The sequence below is a fragment of the Rhinoderma darwinii genome, chromosome 1 (genome assembly GCF_050947455.1).
Source record: "Rhinoderma darwinii isolate aRhiDar2 chromosome 1, aRhiDar2.hap1, whole genome shotgun sequence".
Classification (NCBI taxonomy): domain Eukaryota; kingdom Metazoa; phylum Chordata; class Amphibia; order Anura; family Rhinodermatidae; genus Rhinoderma; species Rhinoderma darwinii.
The window spans coordinates 625,804,736-625,824,736 of NC_134687.1; the positions used below are offsets into that span (position 1 = coordinate 625,804,736).

Below are 20,001 nucleotides of genomic sequence, written 5' to 3' on the forward strand. Positions count from 1 at the left end.
ACGTGACTCATCAGAGAAGGCAACCGTTTGCCAATCATCGGTGGTCCAAATCCGATACTGCTTTTTTTCCCGATGCTTTGTTAGCATAGGAGCAGTGACCATCCGTCTGCATCAGAGCCCCATATGCTGAACTGTTATTTTAGACACACGTCTGGTAGTCCCCTGGTTGATTTTGCACAGTGAGCTGCTTCACTGTAGCGTGTCGTTCGGGCCTCCCACACTTTCGTAGTCGACGTTCACCTCTCATATAAATGGCACGTGGTGCTTCGCGGTTTCCACATTGGTTATTACCAATGGTACCATTTGTCCACTCACGATACACCTTCACCACAGCAGCACACAAACAGTTTACAAACTGTACGGTTTGAGAAATACTGCCACCCTTGGCCCGAAAGCCAATAATCATCCCTTTTTTGCAACTCTGATAAATCGCCCCTTTTACCCATGGCAACAACGAGTGATATATGTTCAGACAAACTATCGCACACCTTAAATACCCACCAAGCCAGCCCACGACACAGCACTTCCTTCTTGGGCTACGCGATGCCGACGTCGATAATAGGAGGTGGTCATAATGATGTGACTCGACTGTGTATATCCATAGAGAAAGAGATCGAGAGAAGAATGTATTTATAGATAAATAGTGATATAAATAGAAAGAAGCCCTGCTTCTAGGTTATAATCTAAAAACGAACGCTCTAAATCCTAAAGGTGTTTTCCCACAAACAACATTTTTTAGGTAATGTCTAATCGCTGGAGGTCCGACAGCTAGGACCCCAGCGTTCATGAGAATGTCAGCCCCTGTGTGAATGGGGTGGTAGTTGGCATGAGTGACCACTGCTCCATTCACTTCCCAGAGACCGTGAATTTGACTGCAAAGTGAGGACCTCGACTTTGCCACGGTTTAGACTGTGAATGGATTAAATGGAGAGACTGAGCCTACTCCTTGCGTCCCATAATCTGCGAATCAAGTACTTCGGCTCTGCCAAAGTCCCAGACAGTAAATGGAGCAACTTGGAGATCTCCGTCAGTCCCATAGACAGTGAATGAAGCAGTGGTCACGCATGAACGCTGACATTCCATTTACACAGAGGACACATAGACGTATGTTCTAGTGTTCACTGGGATCCCAGCGGTCGGACTTCAAGCCAGTGGCGTAGTAACTACTGCTGTGGCAGCCATAGGGGCTGCTACGGGGCCCGCGGGATGAGGGCCCCCCCCCATGCCCGATGGCGCTGGTAGCAGCCGCTGTGGCTGCTACAGCGGTAGCGACGCCACATTCAATAGTATCTGCAGATAATATCAAACAATATGGCAGAGCAGGGAGATATCTCCCTGCTCTGCCATTCACTAGGCAACAGGCCACGTTCAGACATAGGGTCAGGATCCCGTGGGTGTTTATTTGCTCAGTTAGTCGGTGAGTAGAACATTTTTGTTTTATTTGTTAGGGGGCCGCTATCTACAGGGGGGGCTGTATTGCGCTATCTACAAGGGGGGTGTGTGGCACTATCTACAAGGGGAGGTGGGGGGCGCTATCTACAGGGGTCTATATGGCACTATCTACAAGAGGGAGATGGGGCGCTATCTACAAGGGGGGGCTGTATGGCGCTATCTACAGGGGGGCAGTATGCCACGATCGACAAAGAGGTGGGGGCACTATATACACGGGAGGGGGCTGTGTGACACTATCTACAAGTTGGGTGTAACACTGTATACAGGGGGCTGTATGGCAGAATCTACAGGGGGCACTATCTACAAGGGGACACTATCTACAAGGGGAGTTGTGTGGCACCCAGGGGAGGGGCCCAGTCAAAAGTTTGCTATGGGGTCCGGTCTTTCCTAGTTACGCCCCTGCTTCTAGCGATCAGACATCGATCACCTGGCCTGTAGGATAAGTGATGAATGTTCTTTATGGGAAAACACCTTTAATCTAACTTAAAATCGACGTATTGACTGTATCTTTGTCTTGCAAAGATAATACTTAGGTGATTTTCTACTAAGTCAATACTTATATAATTTTCTGCTCAAGCTAAAAAAAAAAAAAAAAAAAAAAAAAAAATCACAATTCAGTTCTACGTTCACTACAATCCCCCAGCATACTCATCACCCGGGATACTCATGTAATTACAGATATACACTGACATACATACACAATAGCAGACATGCACACTGAAATCCAGTGGCGGGATATATCAAATACTTTATGCCACTTTTACGGCGTAGAAAAGTCGCAAATAATGGTGCACGTCACATTTGTACTTTTAAAAGTGGTGAGAAACGAGGGCAGGGTTTCACAGGAGGAGCAGGGCCTCCCGTGGACCAACGGATTTACCATCACTTATGGCAGAAATTGGCATGAATGAATAATGGTAATCTCCACCGCTCTTCTGTGACTGCTGCATGGATAAATCTACCGCCCATAGCAGGAGTAGATTTCAATCAATACTCCAGTTTAAGGTTGGCAGATGAAACGCCAGGCTTGGTAAGCTTCTACCACGGTGTCCTGTGGTCATAGAGTAAGTTCACATCCTCGAATCTCCTCAGCATGGACATGTGAGCTCATAAATGTTGGTTGTATAACTTCCATACATACCTGGAGTACTTCTCTTCCTTTCTTGGTGTGGACCACGTGGATAGCTCTCATCAGGTCTTCACTCTCTCCTTTCTGTTCAGTGTTTTACGGAAATAGCCAAGCAAGCAAGGTGGTATTAATCCTTTAATAAAGGGATCCTTATCTCTTGGCCAGAACAAACAGAGAGGATCTCCTGCTCAGGAGGACCTGTCCTGTCCTGTATTACACAGACAAAACATTGATATGAATGGACACTGTTTAATTCTTCATTTCCCCTGTGGTGGCGCTGCAGGAAAACCGAAAAACTTGCTGCCAGGTTTCCCCACAGATTCCAGCTGATCGCTGGGGATCCAAGCTGAGGGACACTTTGTGATCATCTTATTATCAAGGGACTCTTCTAACAAGTAGGGATTGTCCAATCAGATTTTTTTTAAAAACAGCATTTATTTATTTTTAAATATTCTGTGAAAATGAAAATATTTTCTCCCTTGTATCCTCAGAAAAGCAGACTCACGTCCCAGCATGAAGACTACTCTGATCTTCCATATTCAGGTCCGGGACCAGAAAATTATTGTATACAGTTCTCGCAAAGTTCACAGATAGAGAACTGAAGCTTCTCCAACGACCTGGTGCGTCTTACTCAACAAGCGTAAAATAGTTTGAGAAGAGCTCCTCACCACAATGTATGTCCCTGAGAGCGACGAGAACCACACATCGCAACGGTCTGGAAGAAAAGGAAACTTTATAACTAACAAACCCCAATCCAAAACCAGTCACAAAAAGACAAGTTTTAAAACGCAAGTAAAAAACGTTGAGAGTTTGTCACATTTTTGCCCCAGCAAACCACTAATTTTATCGGGGGAAAGCCACAGCCAGATAGTTCCCCTGCAGGAAAAATTTAGTATTACATGGCGGTTAGTCAGATGTAACACATGGACAACTCGAGTGCACCAGAACGGGAGCCGATCTTACAGAGAAGCTTACCATTCTGGTTTCTAGAGGGGTCCCGAGTAAGAGACCCTGTTCTTTGACTTCCATATGTCCTAATAGGGCCTATGAACAAGGTTATCTTCATAAGCCTATTTTTTATAATTGTAGTGGCAATTCAGGTTATTTTAATAAAAAAACGTGGGAAGACAAAAAATGGGTCCAGAGAAAAAGACCCCACATTTACCTGTCCATCGCCTAATATACGACTTTAGTGGTAATCACAGAGAATGTATTTCCATACTAACCCTTCCATATCATGGGAGTAGCGGATATTGGGGATGTACTGTCGTAGCTCAACAGGGAAAAACTCGGGGACATCAAACTCCTGATAACAGACATTAGCTTCATGCTCTGCGGAAAGAATAAGTAATTCATATAATAATGATTGACAGCGCGTGTGAGGTATACGGGGCCTAAGACAATATATTGTCGCTGCAGAATTTACATTGTCCGTTAACGTTGGACATTATCTGCATTTATCTATGAGTTCCAAATTAATGAATGCTCTCTCAATGGTGGATCTGAGAGGCGCCGGCCGGAGAGACCATGACACGCAGCTTCAGTGTTCAAACGGTCTCTGCCCACAGGGGGCGGATCCATCTTTATTTATAGGAAAATGAGAGTAGGCGGTAACCTCATACTTGCAAAGCATGAGCATTCTATATATGGTAATATCCCAAAACTCCACATATGGTATAATGACAGGAAAGGTGTAGGCTTTGGTTTCAGCCAATCATCTACAATATGATAATGACTCCGATTCAGCCAATAAGAATTATTTCAATGCATTATAATAATTCTTCACCCTCCAAGCCCCAGGTGGCCTGAACCTTGTCCCGTGGAGAAGACACACATCTCAGATACACAAGTTAATTTGTCTCTACTTCTTATCTCACTAGAGAATGGAGACTGCAGATAAGTTTAAATTGATTAAACAGAGCGCTTCTTCCAGGGCTGAATCCCCTCCCTCTGGTAAACAATGTCATTGTCCATTCGGCCAAGGCTATTTGATCTGCTCCTTACAAGAGTAATAAAACATTCAATTCAAGAACACAACATAGAATTGCTTCAAGACATCTGCTGACATTTACTTTTTACTTATTAATCTCAAGATGGCTCCTTCAGGCCAAAAGATGGATTCCAACGATCCAAAATGGACGCCTACCATACAAGATGGAGTCCATGCAAAATGTTATCTTTTAAACATATTCTAATCACTTTCACAAAAGCAATATATGTTCACACATATAAAAATAATTAAAATATTTTTGACAATATATAATGACCCTGAGGACTCGAGAGTGCGTTGTGGATACATTGCCACTATATACACCGATCAACCGTAAAAATGATAACCAGTGACAGGTGACGTGAATAACATTGATGATCTGGTTACAATGGCGTCTGACAAGGGGGGAGATATTAGACAGCATGTCAACAGTCGTCAGTTCCTGAAGTTGATGTCGGAAGCAGAAAAATGGACAAGTGTAAGAATCTGAGCGACTGTGACAAGGGCCAAATTGTGATGGGTAGATGACTGGGTCAGAGCATCTCCTAAAAGGCCGGTCTTGTGGGGTGTTCCGGGTCAACAGTGGTTAGTACCTACCAAAAGTGGTCCAAGGGAGGACAAACGGTGACCAACGACAGGGTCATAGGTGCGCGTGAGCGAAGGGCTAATGCTATGGCTGATTGGTGTAAATATCTGATTGATGCAGACATTGGTGGGATACACAATGTAATGCCTTCCAGACCTTCCTATGACGGCTTATGGGGGTAGGACAGGTTGGGCTTAACCCCTTCTGGACGAAGCCATTTTTGTATTTTTCATTTTTGTTTTTCACTCCCCGCATTCCAAGAGCCATAACTTTTTTATTTTTCCATCAATGGAGCGGTGTGAGGGCTTATTTTTTTTTGGAGGCGTTTTAGTTTTTATTGGTACCATTTAGGGTATGTTCACACGCAAACTCAAAAACGTTACAGAGCTGTTTTCAAGGTAAAACAGCTCCTGATTTTCAGAAGTCAATGAAAAACGGCTCCAAAAACGACCCAAGAAGTGACCTGCACTTCTTTTTCACGGCCGTTTTTTACGCGTAAAAAAACACTGCGAAAAACTCTCCATCGGAACAGAACGCCGTTTTCCCATTGAAATCAATGGGCAGATGTTTGGAGGCGTTCTGTTTCCGATTTTTCGGCTGTTTACAGCCTGAAAAACGTCCGAAAGTAGGCCGTGTGAACACACCCTTACAGTTCCATATAATGTACTGGGGAAAAAATTCTTTGTGAGCTGAAGTTGGAAAAAATTGTGATTCCTCAATTGTTTTTTGGGTTTAGTTTTTACGGCTTTCACCGTGCGGTAAAAACGTCAACTTATCTTTATTCTGTGGCTCAATACGATAACGGTGATACCAAAATATAGATTTTTTATATTTTACAACTTTTATCGATTAATAAACTTTTTGTTAAAAAAAAAAAATGTTTTGTGTCGCCACATTCTGAGAGCCATAACTTTTTTATTTTTTCACCCATTGAGCGGTGTGGGGGCTTATTTACTAGCTGTAGCTTTTATCAATACCATTTTTTGGTACGTAGAACTTTTAGAATACTTTTTATAAAAAAATTTTGAGAGCTAATTTTACAAAAAAAAACTGCGATTTTGGAGGTTTACACTTTTTATTTTTTTACGGCGTTCACCGTGTGCATTAAATAACGCTATATTAGAATGGCCATCGCACAATCTTGGAAATCTCCGATTTCCCCCCTCTATTCAGGAGGTCATTAGAAGAGTTAATAGCCAATGTTATCATGAAACGTATTTAGTTTCTGATTTAGTTCTTCATGGTCGGAATTCTTGGACTCATTCAAAATACTATATTTAATTATGATCTTAAATGGCTAATTTGAGACTTGTTTTACTTGTATGGAGTGTCATTCTAATACGAACAGTATTGTGTGTCTGTTAGGGCAGATACAGACGGACGTTGCGTTTTTGCGCGCGCAAAAAACATTTGACAGCTGCGTGTGTCATCCGTGTCTGATGCGCGGCTGCGTGATTTTCGCGCAGCCGCCATCATAGAGATGAGGCTAGTCGACGGCCGTCACTGTCCAAGGTGCTGAAAGAGCTAACTCTTTCAGCACCCTCGACAGTGAATGCCGAACACATCCTATCGAAAAACCTGTTGAAAAAAAAGAAAAAGTTCGTACTTACCGAGAACTTCCCGGCCGTTGCCTTGGTGACGCGTCCTTGGTGACGCGCCTCTCGACATCGGGCCCCACCTCCCTGGATGACGCGCCAGTCCATGTGACCGCTGCAGCCTGTGCTTGGCCTGTGATTGGCTGCAGCTGTCACTTGGACTGAATTGTCATCCCGGGAGGTCAGACTGGAGGAAGAAGCCGGGAGTTAGCGGTAAGTCAGAACTTCGTTTTTTTTCTACAGGTTCATGTATATTGGGATCGGAAGTCACTGTCCATGGTGCTGAAACAGTTTAACTCTTTCAGCACCATGGACAGTGACTATCTCCTGACGTCGCGTACCGATAATTTTTTTGCCAGGTTCGGCCAAAACGAGTTCGGCCGAACCCGGTGAAGTTCGGTTCGCTTGTCCGGCTTCGCTCATCGCAAAGACACTCCGTTTGGATGTTCGGAAACAGAAAAGCACGTGGTGCTTTTCTGTTTACATTCATCCTTTTGACAGCTGGTGCGCTGTTTCAGTCGGTTCGCACGGAAGTGCTTCCGTGCAACTTGCGTGGTTTTCACGCACCCATTGACTTCAATGGGTGCGTGATGCGCGAAATACGCAGAGTTATTGAACCTGTCGCGCTTTTTGCGCAGCGGACAAACGCTGCGCAAAAAGCACGGACTGTCTGTACTGCCCCATAGACTTGTATTGGTCCATGCGTACCGCGTGAAAACCACGCGGCCCGCACGGACCGAATACACGCTCGTGTGAATCCCCCCTTACTTATGTGTATTTTTCTTTGGTTGTAATGTATAAAAATCTTTCAATAAAAATTTAAGATTTAAAAAAAATAAATAAAGAACGCTATATTGTAATAGTTCAGACTTTTACAAACGCAGCGATATAAATTTTGTTTACTTTTTACATTACTTTAGGGGGAAAGTGGGAAAAGGTGTTTTTTTTTTAACTTTTCATATATTTTTTTCACTACTAAAAACTTTTTCCCACTTTTTTTTGTACAAACTTTATTAGCCACCCTAGGGGACTTGAACCAGCCATACGTTAGATCGCTGGTACAATATACTGCAATACTAACGTATTGCAGTATAGCGTTATTTTTACTGGCATGGCTTAACAGAAGCAGAGTGAAGGCAGCCCTGGGGCCTTCATTAGGCCCCTGGGCTGCCATAACAACTGTCGCTACCCCCCCCGATCTCACTGTGAAGGAGCGATGAGCCGTCGGAGGGGGCTGTCCTCTTTTCAACGCCTCAGATGCTGCAGTCGCCATTGACCGCAGCATTTGAGGGGATAAACAGCCAGAAACAGCGCGATCGCTCCTCTTGGCTGTTAGTCCCGGGTGTCTTCTGTAAAATACATCCGACACCCACAGCATATGGAGCGCACTCAGCGCCTGAGCGCGCTCCAAACATCACACCCCACACTCGGACGTAATGGCATGTCTGGGTTTGCGAAAGGGGTTAATCTGTCCAATCCTATATTGGCACGAAGTGACCAATCATGTCACTGATTTTATCTTCTAACATGCTCTGGTAGAATGATACCTGGAATCTGATTGGTGGCTGATATTTTCTATACACTACTGGTCATTATATAATATCCATGCAGCAGTCACAGAAGAGCGGTGAAGATTACCATTAGAACAGTTATTGACGTACTGCCCAATAGCGAGCGGGTTATGAGGGGAGCTGGTCAGCCAGGTGCGGTCACACATCTTCAGAGGTCCTAGCTGATCCCTTCTGCTGCAGGACCTGAAACACAATCTCATTTAAGCTTTTTAGAAGACTGGACAGCCCTTTAATACTTACAGTGGATATAAAAAGTCTACACACCCCTATTAAAATGCCAGGTTTTTGTCATGTAAAAAAATCCGTACAAGATGAATTATTTCCGAACTTTTTCCACCTTTAATGTGACCCATAATCTGTCCATTGAAAAACAAACTGAAATCTTTTATAGGGAGAAAATAAAAATAACAAAACTACAATAATGTGGTTGCATAAGTGTAAACACCCTCTTATAATTGGGGATGTGGTTGTGTTCAGAATTAGCCAATCACATTTAACCCCTTAATGACCAGCCTATTTTAAACCTTAATGACCAAGCCATTTTTTACGTTTTTCCATCATCACATTCCAAGAGCTATAACCTTTTTATTTTTGCGTCGACATCGCTGTATAAGGTCTTGTTTTTTGCGGGACAAGTTGTATTTTTTAATAGCACCATTTTGGGGGACATATTATTTATTGATTAACTTTTATTAACTTTTTGGATACCAAATTTGTATCGTTTTTGTATGTTTTACCCACTTTTACACAGTAAAAACGCTTTTTTTTCAAAATAATTTGTTTTTGTGTCTCCATATTTGAAGAGCCGTAACGTTTTTATTTTTTCGCCGATGCGGTTGTATGAGGGCTTTTTTTTTGCGGGAAGACTTGTAGTTTTTATTGGTACCATTTTGGAGTAGATGAGACTTTTTTTATCACATTTGTCAGGATTCACAGAAAACAGCAATTTTTCCATAGTTTTTTATTACATTTTTTACGGCGTTCACCGTGTGGGTTAAATAATGTAATAGATTTATAGTCGGGATCATTACGGACGCAGCGATACCAAATATGTGTAACTTTTTGACTTTATTTTGGTTTTATAATAGTAAAGCATTTTGTAAGGGGAAAAGCTGGGTTTTTCATTTTTTTTTCACATTTTTTTTTAATTAACGTTATTCAACTTTTTTTTAACTTTTTTACTAGTCCCACTAGGGGACTTTAATATGCGATTCTCCTATCGCTATTATAATACACTGCAATACTTTTGTATTGCAATGTATTACTGCCTGTCCATTTAAAACAGGCATTCGCTCCAGGCAGACCTGGGGGCCTTTATTAGGCCCCCGGCTGCCATTGGAGACACAGACACTAGGCTATCGTATCACTGGGTGTCGGTGGGAGAGAGAGGGAGCGCCCTCCCTCTCTCCAAAACCACTCAGATGCGGTGCACGCTATAGTGCACCGCATCTGAGGGGTTAAACAGGTGAAATCGATACTTATATCGATCTCACACGGCAGAGCAGGGACGCCCCCAGCCCTCTGGCAGCTGAGAGCAGGGAGATTTGACGCTCCCTGCTCTGTTTACTTTATCCTGATGCAGCGCCGTAAAAAGGCATATGCATCAGAATAAAGCCCGTTAGTGGCCGCCGTTAAAAGGCGTATTGGCGGTCACTAACGGGTTAAACTCATGTTAAATAGTAGTCAGTACACAGCTGCCATTATATCAAGTGATTCTGAGTAACCCCATATAAAGTTCAGCTGTTCTATTAGGATTTTCCTGACATTTTATTTGTTGCATGTGTCCGTAAAGAGCTGACAACATATCAAAGGGATATAATTGTTAAAGGGAAGGTGTCGCGAAAAAATAAATATTTAGATTCATTTGCTTTTAGTGTTTTACTAAAAGAAATTGTATTTATTTGTGTGTTTGTGTTTTACTTTTTTTTTTCCTAACTTTTTCTTCACTATGGGGGCTGCCATTTTTTTTTCATCTCTGTATGTGTCGATTAACGACACATACAGAGATGGAATACGGCACGCACATCCCCATAGAGAATGCGAACAGGAGCCGTTCCATTCACTATGCTGTACCCCGTCTGTGTGGGAACAGCGCATGCGCCGCTACCACACAGTCCAAATGGAAGGTCTTCGGCCGAGCGACATCCGGCGCCATTTTCTTGTGGACCGGAAGCCGCGGCCGGACAGCAAGATGACTTCTTCCGGTCGCGGCTTCCGGACGTGATTAGAAGAAAGCACTAGGAGCGGACGGACCGGAACAATGTCTAATCATGTATATAATAACTGTTTAACTAAAAAAAAAAAATTCTAGCGACACATTCCCTTTAAAAGGCATCAGTCAGGAGAAGGGTACCAAAGAATTTCCAAGGCATTAGATATACCATGGAACACAGTGAAGACGGTCATCAAGAAGTGGATTACATTTGGCACAACAGTGACATTACCAAGAACTGGACGTCCCTCAAAACTTGCTGAAAAGACCAGACGAAAATTGGTCCACGAGGCTACCAAGAGTCCTACAGCAACATTAAAGGAGCTGCAGGACTTTCTGGCAGGTACTGGTTGTGTAGTGCGGGTGACAACAATCTCCCGTATTCTTCATATGTCTGGGCTGTGGGGTAGGGTGGCAAGACGGAAGCCTTTTCTAACAAAGAAAAACATCCAAGCCCGGCTATGTTTTGCAAAGACCTACATCGAGTCTGCCAAAACCATGTGGGAAAACGTGTTATGGTCTAATGAGACCAAGGTTGAACTTTTTGGGCATAGTTGCAAAAGGTATGTTTGGTGCAAAGCCAACACTTCACATCACCAGAAGAACACCATACCCACAGTGAAGCATGGTGGAGGCAACATTATGTAGCACGGTGGAGGCAACATTATGTAGCACGGTGGAGGCAACATTATGTAGCACGGTGGAGGCAGCATTATGGAGCACGGTAGAGGCAGCATTATGGAGCACGGTGGAGGCAGCATTATGGAGCACGGTAGAGGCAGCATTATGGAGCACGGTAGAGGCAGCATTATGGAGCACGGTAGAGGCAGCATTATAGAGCACGGTGGGGGCAGCATTATGGAGCACGGTGGAGGCAGCATTATGGAGCACGGTGGGGGCAGCATTATGGAGCACGGTGGAGGCAGCATTATGGAGCACGGTGGAGGCAGCATTATGGAGCACGGTGGAGGCAGCATTATGGAGCACGGTGGAGGCAGCACTATGGAGCACGGTGGAGGCAGCACTATGGAGCACGGTGGAGGCAGCATTATGGAGCACGGTGGGGGCAGCACTATGGAGCACGGTGGGGGCAGCATTATGGAGCACGGTGGAGGCAGCATTATGGAGCACGGTGGAGGCAGCATTATGGAGCACGGTGGAGGCAGCATTATGGAGCACGGTGGAGGCAGCATTATGGAGCACGGTGGAGGCAGCATTATGGAGCACGGTGGAGGCAGCATTATGGAGCACGGTGGAGGCAGCATTATGGAGCACGGTGGAGGCAGCATTATGGAGCACGGTGGAGGCAGCATTATGGAGCACGGTGGGGGCAGCATTATGGAGCACGGTGGAGGCAGCATTATGGAGCACGGTGGAGGCAGCATTATGGAGCACGGTGGAGGCAGCATTATGGAGCACGGTGGAGGCAGCATTATGGGGCACGGTGGAGGCAGCATTATGGGGCACGGTGGAGGCAGCATTATGGGGCACGGTGGGGGCAGCATTATGGGGCACGGTGGGGGCAGCATTATGGAGAACGTGGGAGCAGCATTATGGAGCACGGTGGGGGCAGCATTATGAAGCACGGTGGAGGCAGCATTATGAAGCACGGTGGAGGCAGCATTATGAAGCACGGTGGGGGCAGCATTATGAAGCACGGTGGGGGCAGCATTATGAAGCACGGTGGGGGCAGCATTATGAAGCACGGTGGGGGCAGCATTATGAAGCACGGTGGGGGCAGCATTATGAAGCACGGTGGGGGCAGCATTATGGAGCACTGTGGAGGCAGCATTATGGAGCTTGGTGGAGGCAGCATTATGGAGCTTGGTGGAGGCAGCATTATGGAGCTTGGTAGAGGCAGCATTATGGGGCATGGTGGGGGCAGCATTATGGAGCATGGTGGGGGCAGCATTATGGAGCATGGTGGGGGCAGCATTATGGAGGCAGTATTATGGAGCATGGTGGGGGCAGCATTATGAAGCGTGGTGGAGGCAGCATTATGAAGCGTGGTGGAGGCAGCATTATGGAGCATGGTGGGGCAGCATTATGGAGCATGGTGGGGCAGCATTATACTTTGGGGCTGTTTTTCTGCAGCTGGAACTGGGGCTTTAGTCAAGGTGATGGGAATTATGAACAGTTCCAAATATCAGGCAATATTGGCACAAAACCTGCAGGTCTCTGCTAGAAAGCTGAAGAAGATATTCAGCTTTCAGCGCGACAATGACCCAAAGCAGAACCTCCAAATCAACAAAAGAATGGCTTCCCCAGAAGAAGATCAGAGTTTTGGAATTGCCCAGCCAGAGCCCAGACCTGAATCTCATTGAAAATCTGTGGGGTGACCTGAAGAGGGCTGTATACAGGAGATGCCCTCACAATCTGACAGATTTGAAGCTTTTGCAAGGAAGAGTGGGCAACAATTGCCAAGTCAAGATGTGCCACGCTGATAGACTTCTACCCAAAAAGACTGAATGCCGTCATAAAGTAAAAAAGAGGAATTCAACACACTATTAGTTTAAGGGTGTGCAGATTTATGCAACCACATTATTTTTGTTCTTTATTTTTATTTTTCCATCCTAAAATATTTCAGTTTGTTTTTCAATGGAATTGTACAGATTATGGGTCGCATTAATGGTGGGAAAAGTTCTGAAATGATTCATCTTGGACTGATTTGTAACATGCAAAAACCTGGCATTTTAACAGGGGTGTGTAGACTTTTTATATCAACTGTATATAAATTTAAAAAATATAAATAATTATGCAGCTTCAGAGCTGAAATCACCCAACTGATGTCTGTATGGAGCATTTAAGGGAATATAATTATTCTATTTAAATTTCCAGCATTAACTTTTTCTGATATTTTTCCATATTTTCCGCGGATCCACGGCAAATACGAATTTAACACTTCCAGGTTTAGCTGTAGACTTCAGGCTTTTACCCGCAGCAGATAACAAGGGTTGTTTAAGATTAGGAAAAATGCATTAAATTCCTCATACAGCGTGCGCCACGGTGAATAATTTTGCGCAGTTTCTGCCTGTCTGGTCTAGTTTTAAGACAGAATTAATCAGTCTCTTTTGTTTTTTTTATTAGGAATAGCGCCACTGCCTGGGCCATGTCTGGTATTGCAGCTCAGTGAACTGACCTGTAAACAGACTTCGAGATTCCCTTGTCATTCCCATCAATGAAAATTCCATCAAGGCACCTGAAAATAAACGGATTTCCGATGGACTGAAAAAAGATGGGTTCATAATTCTGGTAGACGGCACCTGTAAATAAAGGAGAGCGAGACGATCAAACGCTGGTTTATGGCCTCAGTTTAAGCCCTTGAGGTCTAAGCTAAAAAGACAAGACCAATTCTGGATCTCAGGAAGAAACCAATTTATATTATATTTACCACTCGTCACTTCACTAATCACAAACTTTCTATTTTTCTGATTACTTTGTGATTTCATTCTTACTATTACCCTAGTTATTGTATGTAGATGTATTATATATTTAGGCAAATGACAGAGCAAAGTAACTTATACCCTAATATGCTAAGATTGTATTTTTACTGCAGAGCTGCACTCACTATTCTGCTGGTGGAGTCACTGTGTACATACATTACTTATCCTGTACTGATCCTGAGTTACATCCTGTATTATAGACCAGAGCTGTACTCACTATTCTGCTGGTGGAGTCACTGTGTACATACATTACATTACTTATCCTGTACTGATCCTGAGTTACAGCCTGTATTATAGACCAGAGCTGTACTCACTATTCTGCTGGTGGGATCACTGTGTACATACATTACATTACTTATCCTGTACTGATCCTGAGTTACATCCTATATTATACTCCAGAGCTGCACTCACTATTCTGCTGGTGGAGTCACTGTGTACATACATGACATTACTTATCCTGTACTGATGCTGAGTTACCTCCTGTATTATACTCCAGATCTGCACTCACTATTCTGCTGGTGGAGTCACTGTGTACATACATTACATTACTTAACCTGTACTGATCCTGAGTTACATCCTGTATTATACTCCAGAGCTGCAATCACTATTCTGCTGGTGGAGTCACTGTGTATATACATTACATTACTTATCCTGTACTGATGCTGAGTTACCTCCTGTATTATACTCCAGATCTGCACTCACTATTCTGCTGGTGGAGTCACTGTGTACATACATTACATTACTTATCCTGTACTGATCCTGAGTTACATACTGCATTATCCTCCAGAGCTGTACTCACTATTCTGCTTGTGGCATCACTGTGTGCATACATTACAATGCTTATCCTGCACTGATCCTGAGTTACATCCTGTATTATACTCCAGAGCTGCACTCACTATTCTGCTGGTGGAGTCACCGTGTACATATATTACATTACTTATCCTGTACTGATCCTGAGTTAGATCCTGTATTATACTCCAGAGCTGCACTCACTATTCTGCTGGTGGAGTCACCGTGTACATATATTACATTACTTATCCTGTACTGATCCTGAGTTAGATCCTGTATTATACTCCAGAACTGCACTCACTATTCTGCTGGTGGAATCACTGTGTACATACATTACATTACTTATCCTGAGTTACATCCTGTATTATACTCCAGAGCTGCACTGACTATTCTGCTCAACTTTGTATGTACGTTCTAGGTGTAAAACGTAGTGTTCAGATGAGACTGTATACTGTCAATATTGAAACAATTTTCCACATATTGATTTCTGTAAATTTTTGGTGACCACTAATATGGCTGCCATCACGGCTTCCACATGGCGTTGTCACCCACCTGTCCTAGACTCCTGAATGACAGTTGGCCTAGCAATACGGTAATAATTTCTCCTATGGCGTTTAAGATCTGCTGCCTTATTGGTGATTTTCCTGATTTTCACAGGACAGTGCAGAAAAGTAGGACATGTACCAGGATACATTGACACTAAGGCTCCTTTAGGCACAAACCCTTTGGAGACAAACACTCCTGTCCCTGCTGCATCCAAAGAGCTTGGCCGTCGATCAATGGAGAATCCAAGACACTTGTACATGACGTCATCAACGTGGAGTACCACATGTGGGCACTGCTGCTGATCCCTGGCATCGGGTACAGGGTACCTGGCGCGGGTGATTGTGGGGAGCAGGATCAGTAAGTCCTTCTGTTGGTTCAGATCAGTTCTGAACAGAGTCCGGAAGAGAGTGATGAGCGAGGACTGGACTTCAGCGTCAGCCATGACTTTATCGCTGCAACCGGCGGACACATGGCGCAGCGTTCTGTGAGCAAAAAAATAAAGATTTCATGTCACATGACAAAGCAGCGAGTAATCGGTCATAGCAAACAGTAACGAGGATCTCCCCCGATACTCAGGACCCACTTTTATATTTTTACTTTATTTCTTCCTTATAATTCGTCGGTATACCTATGTATTGTGTGCGCATATAAAATACACATGGCAACTGAGTTTTCTCCGATCCTAGCCAATGCCACGGGGTGGCGACTGTCAATCACAACGCCCATTTGATCACAGCACCGTAAATGTACGGCGCTAAGAGTTAAATAGGTATTCTGTTTGTAACAAATGCTAAAATCAGTGCAGGTCTGACCACTGAGACCCTCATTAATTGCCAGAACTGGGGACCCATATCCCCCCAGACGCGGGACCGCAAAGAAGGAGTTGAATGGAGCGCAGTGCATTAGAAGGATCCACCAGTGGTCTGCAACCTGCGGCTGTCAGTACACGTTGGGAGTTGTAGTTTTAGCACAGGTTGGAGACCTAGTGCACCCAATATCTGGTAGGGGGCAGGTTAGTGGGTGCAGTCATCATTTAAAGTTAGGGGAATTGACCACATCGACCTTGGTATACGGGGAGGGGGGGGGGGGGGAGACCTCAAAAAAAGATTATTCCGATGCGAGTGCAAATGGATCTGGCGCCTCAATACGACGAGACGTCTCAATGAGACAATGGGTTTTGCGGCATTTATCTGACCGTTAGCAAGGTGGTCATAATAATGTGACTCGACTGTGTATTACGCCCCTCCCCCCTCTCTTTTCTTGTAGCTGCGTTTCTCTTAATATTTATGTCCATAATCAGATACAGCGATGTGACAGATTTGGGCTTCTCAGTATTATGTCCGGCTATCCGCCCCCGCGGTGATGTTTGCGACGCACCATGGTGAAGGCGCACATGACCATGAAAACACGCGCTCGCCACACACGTGGTGCGCTGCACACGCAACTTCCGGATGGCAGGCTGACGGACCGCTACGTGCACGCGTGCTATAAAGTAACGGTAAGTGCGGTTATATAATTCTAACTTGCACCTGGCCTCCATTTCTACATCATTGGCTGCCCTACCTTTAACATCTATGGTATAGCTCCACCCCCAGACGAAGTCAAGTGCGCCAAAACACGCGTCGGGGTGGACGCCAAATCTATTGCCCTACACTTGCACTTTATTATGGGTCAGTCTGAGTTTCTATATAATTCGTGTCTGTACACTGTATTGTAACCATCTTTGTATATCATACTACTGGTTATCTGGATTTGAGCTTGTGATTTGGCGGTCCTGAGTCCTTGCACATTTTTAATTATATAGATATTCTTAATTTTCATTTAATAAAAGATTTTGGCACACTTTTTGATACTCCTAAATTGCTATTTGCATCTTTTCTTCACTTTTTTTTGGTTTATATGTCATTTAAAGGGGTGCACCATAATGACTGATGCTCTAAAATATGAACCCAATGTGATCTGGGGCTCCTGGTATCTTGATAAATAAGTGCCCCCCGTTCTGGCTGCACGTAGTCCCATACAGGAGCCTATACACACACGGGCGGCTGTACAATATACCAGACCTGCGGTTACGAGCCAGGTTCAGCGCCACCCAGGGGACAAAACGATATTTGTACGATCTCCAGCGGGTGAGAAACGCCCGCAACACCGAACCCGGAGAGGGCATGACTCCGACTGACGGAAAACAGGGAGGCGACGTCACGAAGGGGAGGAGAGAGAGGTGAGATCAACGTACGGGAGGAGGGGTTACATTACGACACACCCTAAAAGGAAGAACTGCAGCGTGGCATAGAGGGGCGGGTCCTAACATGAAACAAGTGCTTGGGTTTTATACGTTACTTCATAATTAGTGCACGAGTGCCATCTAGTGGTGAATTTACGCAATGACACAAAAATGTGTCTCCTAATATTACACGGGGGACATCTGGTGGTAGCTTTTTACAATGACACGGAAATGTGTGTCCTCATGATACACGACTGACATCAAGTGGTAACTTTATCAAATTACATGAGGCAGAAATGCTTGCGCTTCAACCAAATCGTAGACGGGGGCCAAGATGTCATGTTATATAAATAATACAATAGAGACCCCTAGTGGTAGCTTTAAATAATTATATGTACAATTAGGATTTTTTTCGTGCCATTATGCTCTCGGGCGCTACAGCAACACTCAGGGCCGGCCTTAGGATAGATAGGCGCCCTGTGCTAAATTATCTTTCGGCGCCCCACCCCATCATAAAAAAATGCCCCACAAAAATGTATAATGCCCCCCACAGTATAATGCCCCTTTAGTGCCCATCATACAGTATAATAATAATATTTTATAATATAATATATTCTAACCCTTCAAGGACCCAGTATTTTGTCCTCTAATTGTGCCCACACAGTATTATGCCCCATAAGTGACACACACAGTATATTGCCCCCTGTAGTACCCCTACACAGTATAATGTCTGCTTTATGCCCCTCTTTCCTGGCTGCCACACACAACCCCCTCTTGTAGATAGTGCCCCCCTGTAGATTGTGCCATACAGCCTCCCTGTAGATAGTCATAATCCCCCATCTCCCCCTTGTAGATCGTGCCATACAGCCCCCCACCTCCCCCATGTGAACAGTGCCATACAGCGCCCCACCTCCCCCATGTAGACAGTGCCCCCAAACAAAAAAAAAATGTACTCACCCACGATGAACTGAGCTGCTCCACCTTCAGGAATTTTGAAGCAGATTTTGAATTGACAGCGTTATTTGACGTTTGTTTTTATTTTTTTTAAGCAAATGCAAAAGACGCAGGCAAAAAAGCTCCAAACGAGCGCCGCAGGTATTTTCTGCCTCCTATTAATTTTAATTGGAGGTCAGAGGTGGAAACCGCTTGAAGACCACCAGCCCCCCACTCACAGTAAAATGACCATCAGCCCCCACTCAAAATAAAATGACCATCAGCCCCCCACTCATAGTAAAATGACCATCAGCCCCCCACTCACACTGAAATTACCATCAGCCCACCACTCACAGTAAAATGACCATCAGCCCCCACTCACAGTAAAATGACCATCAGCCCCCCACTCACAGTAAAATGACCATCAGCCCCCACTCAAAGTAAAATGACCATCAGCCCCCCACTCACAGTGAAATGACCATCAGCCCGCCCCTCACAGTAAAATGACCATCAGCCCCCCCACTCATAGTAAAATGACCATCAGCCCCCCCACTCAAAGTAAAATCACCATCAGCCCCCCACTCACAGTAAAATGACCATCAGCCCGCCACTCACAGTAAAATGACCATCAGCCCGCCACTCACAGTAAAATGACCATCAGCCCCCACTCACAGTAAAATAACCATCAGCCCCCCACTCACAGTAAAATGACAATCAGCCCCCCACTCACAGTAAAATAACCATCAGCCCCCCACTCACAGTAAAATGATCATCAGCCCCCCACTCACAGTAAAATAACCATCAGCCCACCACTCACAGTAAAATGACCATCAGCCCCCCACTCACAGTAAAATGACCATCAGCCCCCACTCACAGTGAAATGACCATCAGCCCGCCCCTCACAGTAAAATGACCATCAGCCCACCACTCAAAGTAAAATCACCATCAGCCCCCCACTCACAGTAAAATGACCATCAGCCCGCCACTCACAGTAAAATGACCATCAGCCCGCCACTCACAGTAAAATGACCATCAGCCCCCACTCACAGTAAAATAACCATCAGCCCCCCACTCACAGTAAAATGACAATCAGCCCCCCACTCACAGTAAAATAACCATCAGCCCCCCACTCACAGTAAAATGATCATCAGCCCCCCACTCACAGTAAAATAACCATCAGCCCACCACTCACAGTAAAATGACCATCAGCCCCCCACTCACAGTAAAATGACCATCAGCCCCCACTCACAGTGAAATGACCATCAGCCCGCCCCTCACAGTAAAATGACCATCAGCCCACCACTCAAAGTAAAATCACCATCAGCCCCCCACTCACAGTGAAATGACCATCAGCCCCCCACTCAAAGTAAAATGACCATCAGCCCCCCCACTCATAGTAAAATGACCATCAGCCCCCCCACTCAAAGTAAAATCACCATCAGCCCCCCACTCATAGTAAAATGACCAACAGCCCTCCACTCACACTGAAATTACCATCAGCCCACCACTCACAGTAAAATGGCCATCAGCC

At 44.8% G+C, this 20,001-nt stretch overlaps 1 protein-coding gene across 1 annotated transcript; it reads right to left on the reverse strand.

The window, feature by feature from the left end:
- Window positions 1-3,049: 3,049 nt before the first annotated feature.
- SETD9 (SET domain containing 9) lies at window positions 3,050-17,581 on the reverse strand. Its single transcript, XM_075855013.1, has 6 exons — window positions 17,377-17,581; window positions 15,452-15,795; window positions 13,675-13,798; window positions 8,391-8,506; window positions 3,808-3,913; window positions 3,050-3,296 (listed from the first exon to the last, which is right to left on the reverse strand). Exons 1-6 carry the CDS (start codon window positions 17,478-17,480, stop codon window positions 3,209-3,211), a joined length of 882 nt encoding a protein of 293 aa, XP_075711128.1. The 5' UTR covers window positions 17,481-17,581; the 3' UTR covers window positions 3,050-3,208.
- Window positions 17,582-20,001: the final 2,420 nt, after the last annotated feature.

Bases quoted from the DNA above. Each gene is read 5' to 3' on its own strand.
- SETD9 (XM_075855013.1), bottom strand. From the start codon at position 17,480: ATGCCCTCTCCGGGTTCGGTGTTGCGGGCGTTTCTCACCCGCTGGAGA. The intron at 8,507-13,674 runs GTCAGTTCACTG...ATTGTGTTTCAG, and splicing joins ATCTCGAAGTCTGTTTACAG to GTCCTGCAGCAGAAGGGATC. The intron at 3,297-3,807 runs GTTAGTATGGAA...CTTTTCTTCCAG, and splicing joins TACTCCCATGATATGGAAGG to ACCGTTGCGATGTGTGGTTC.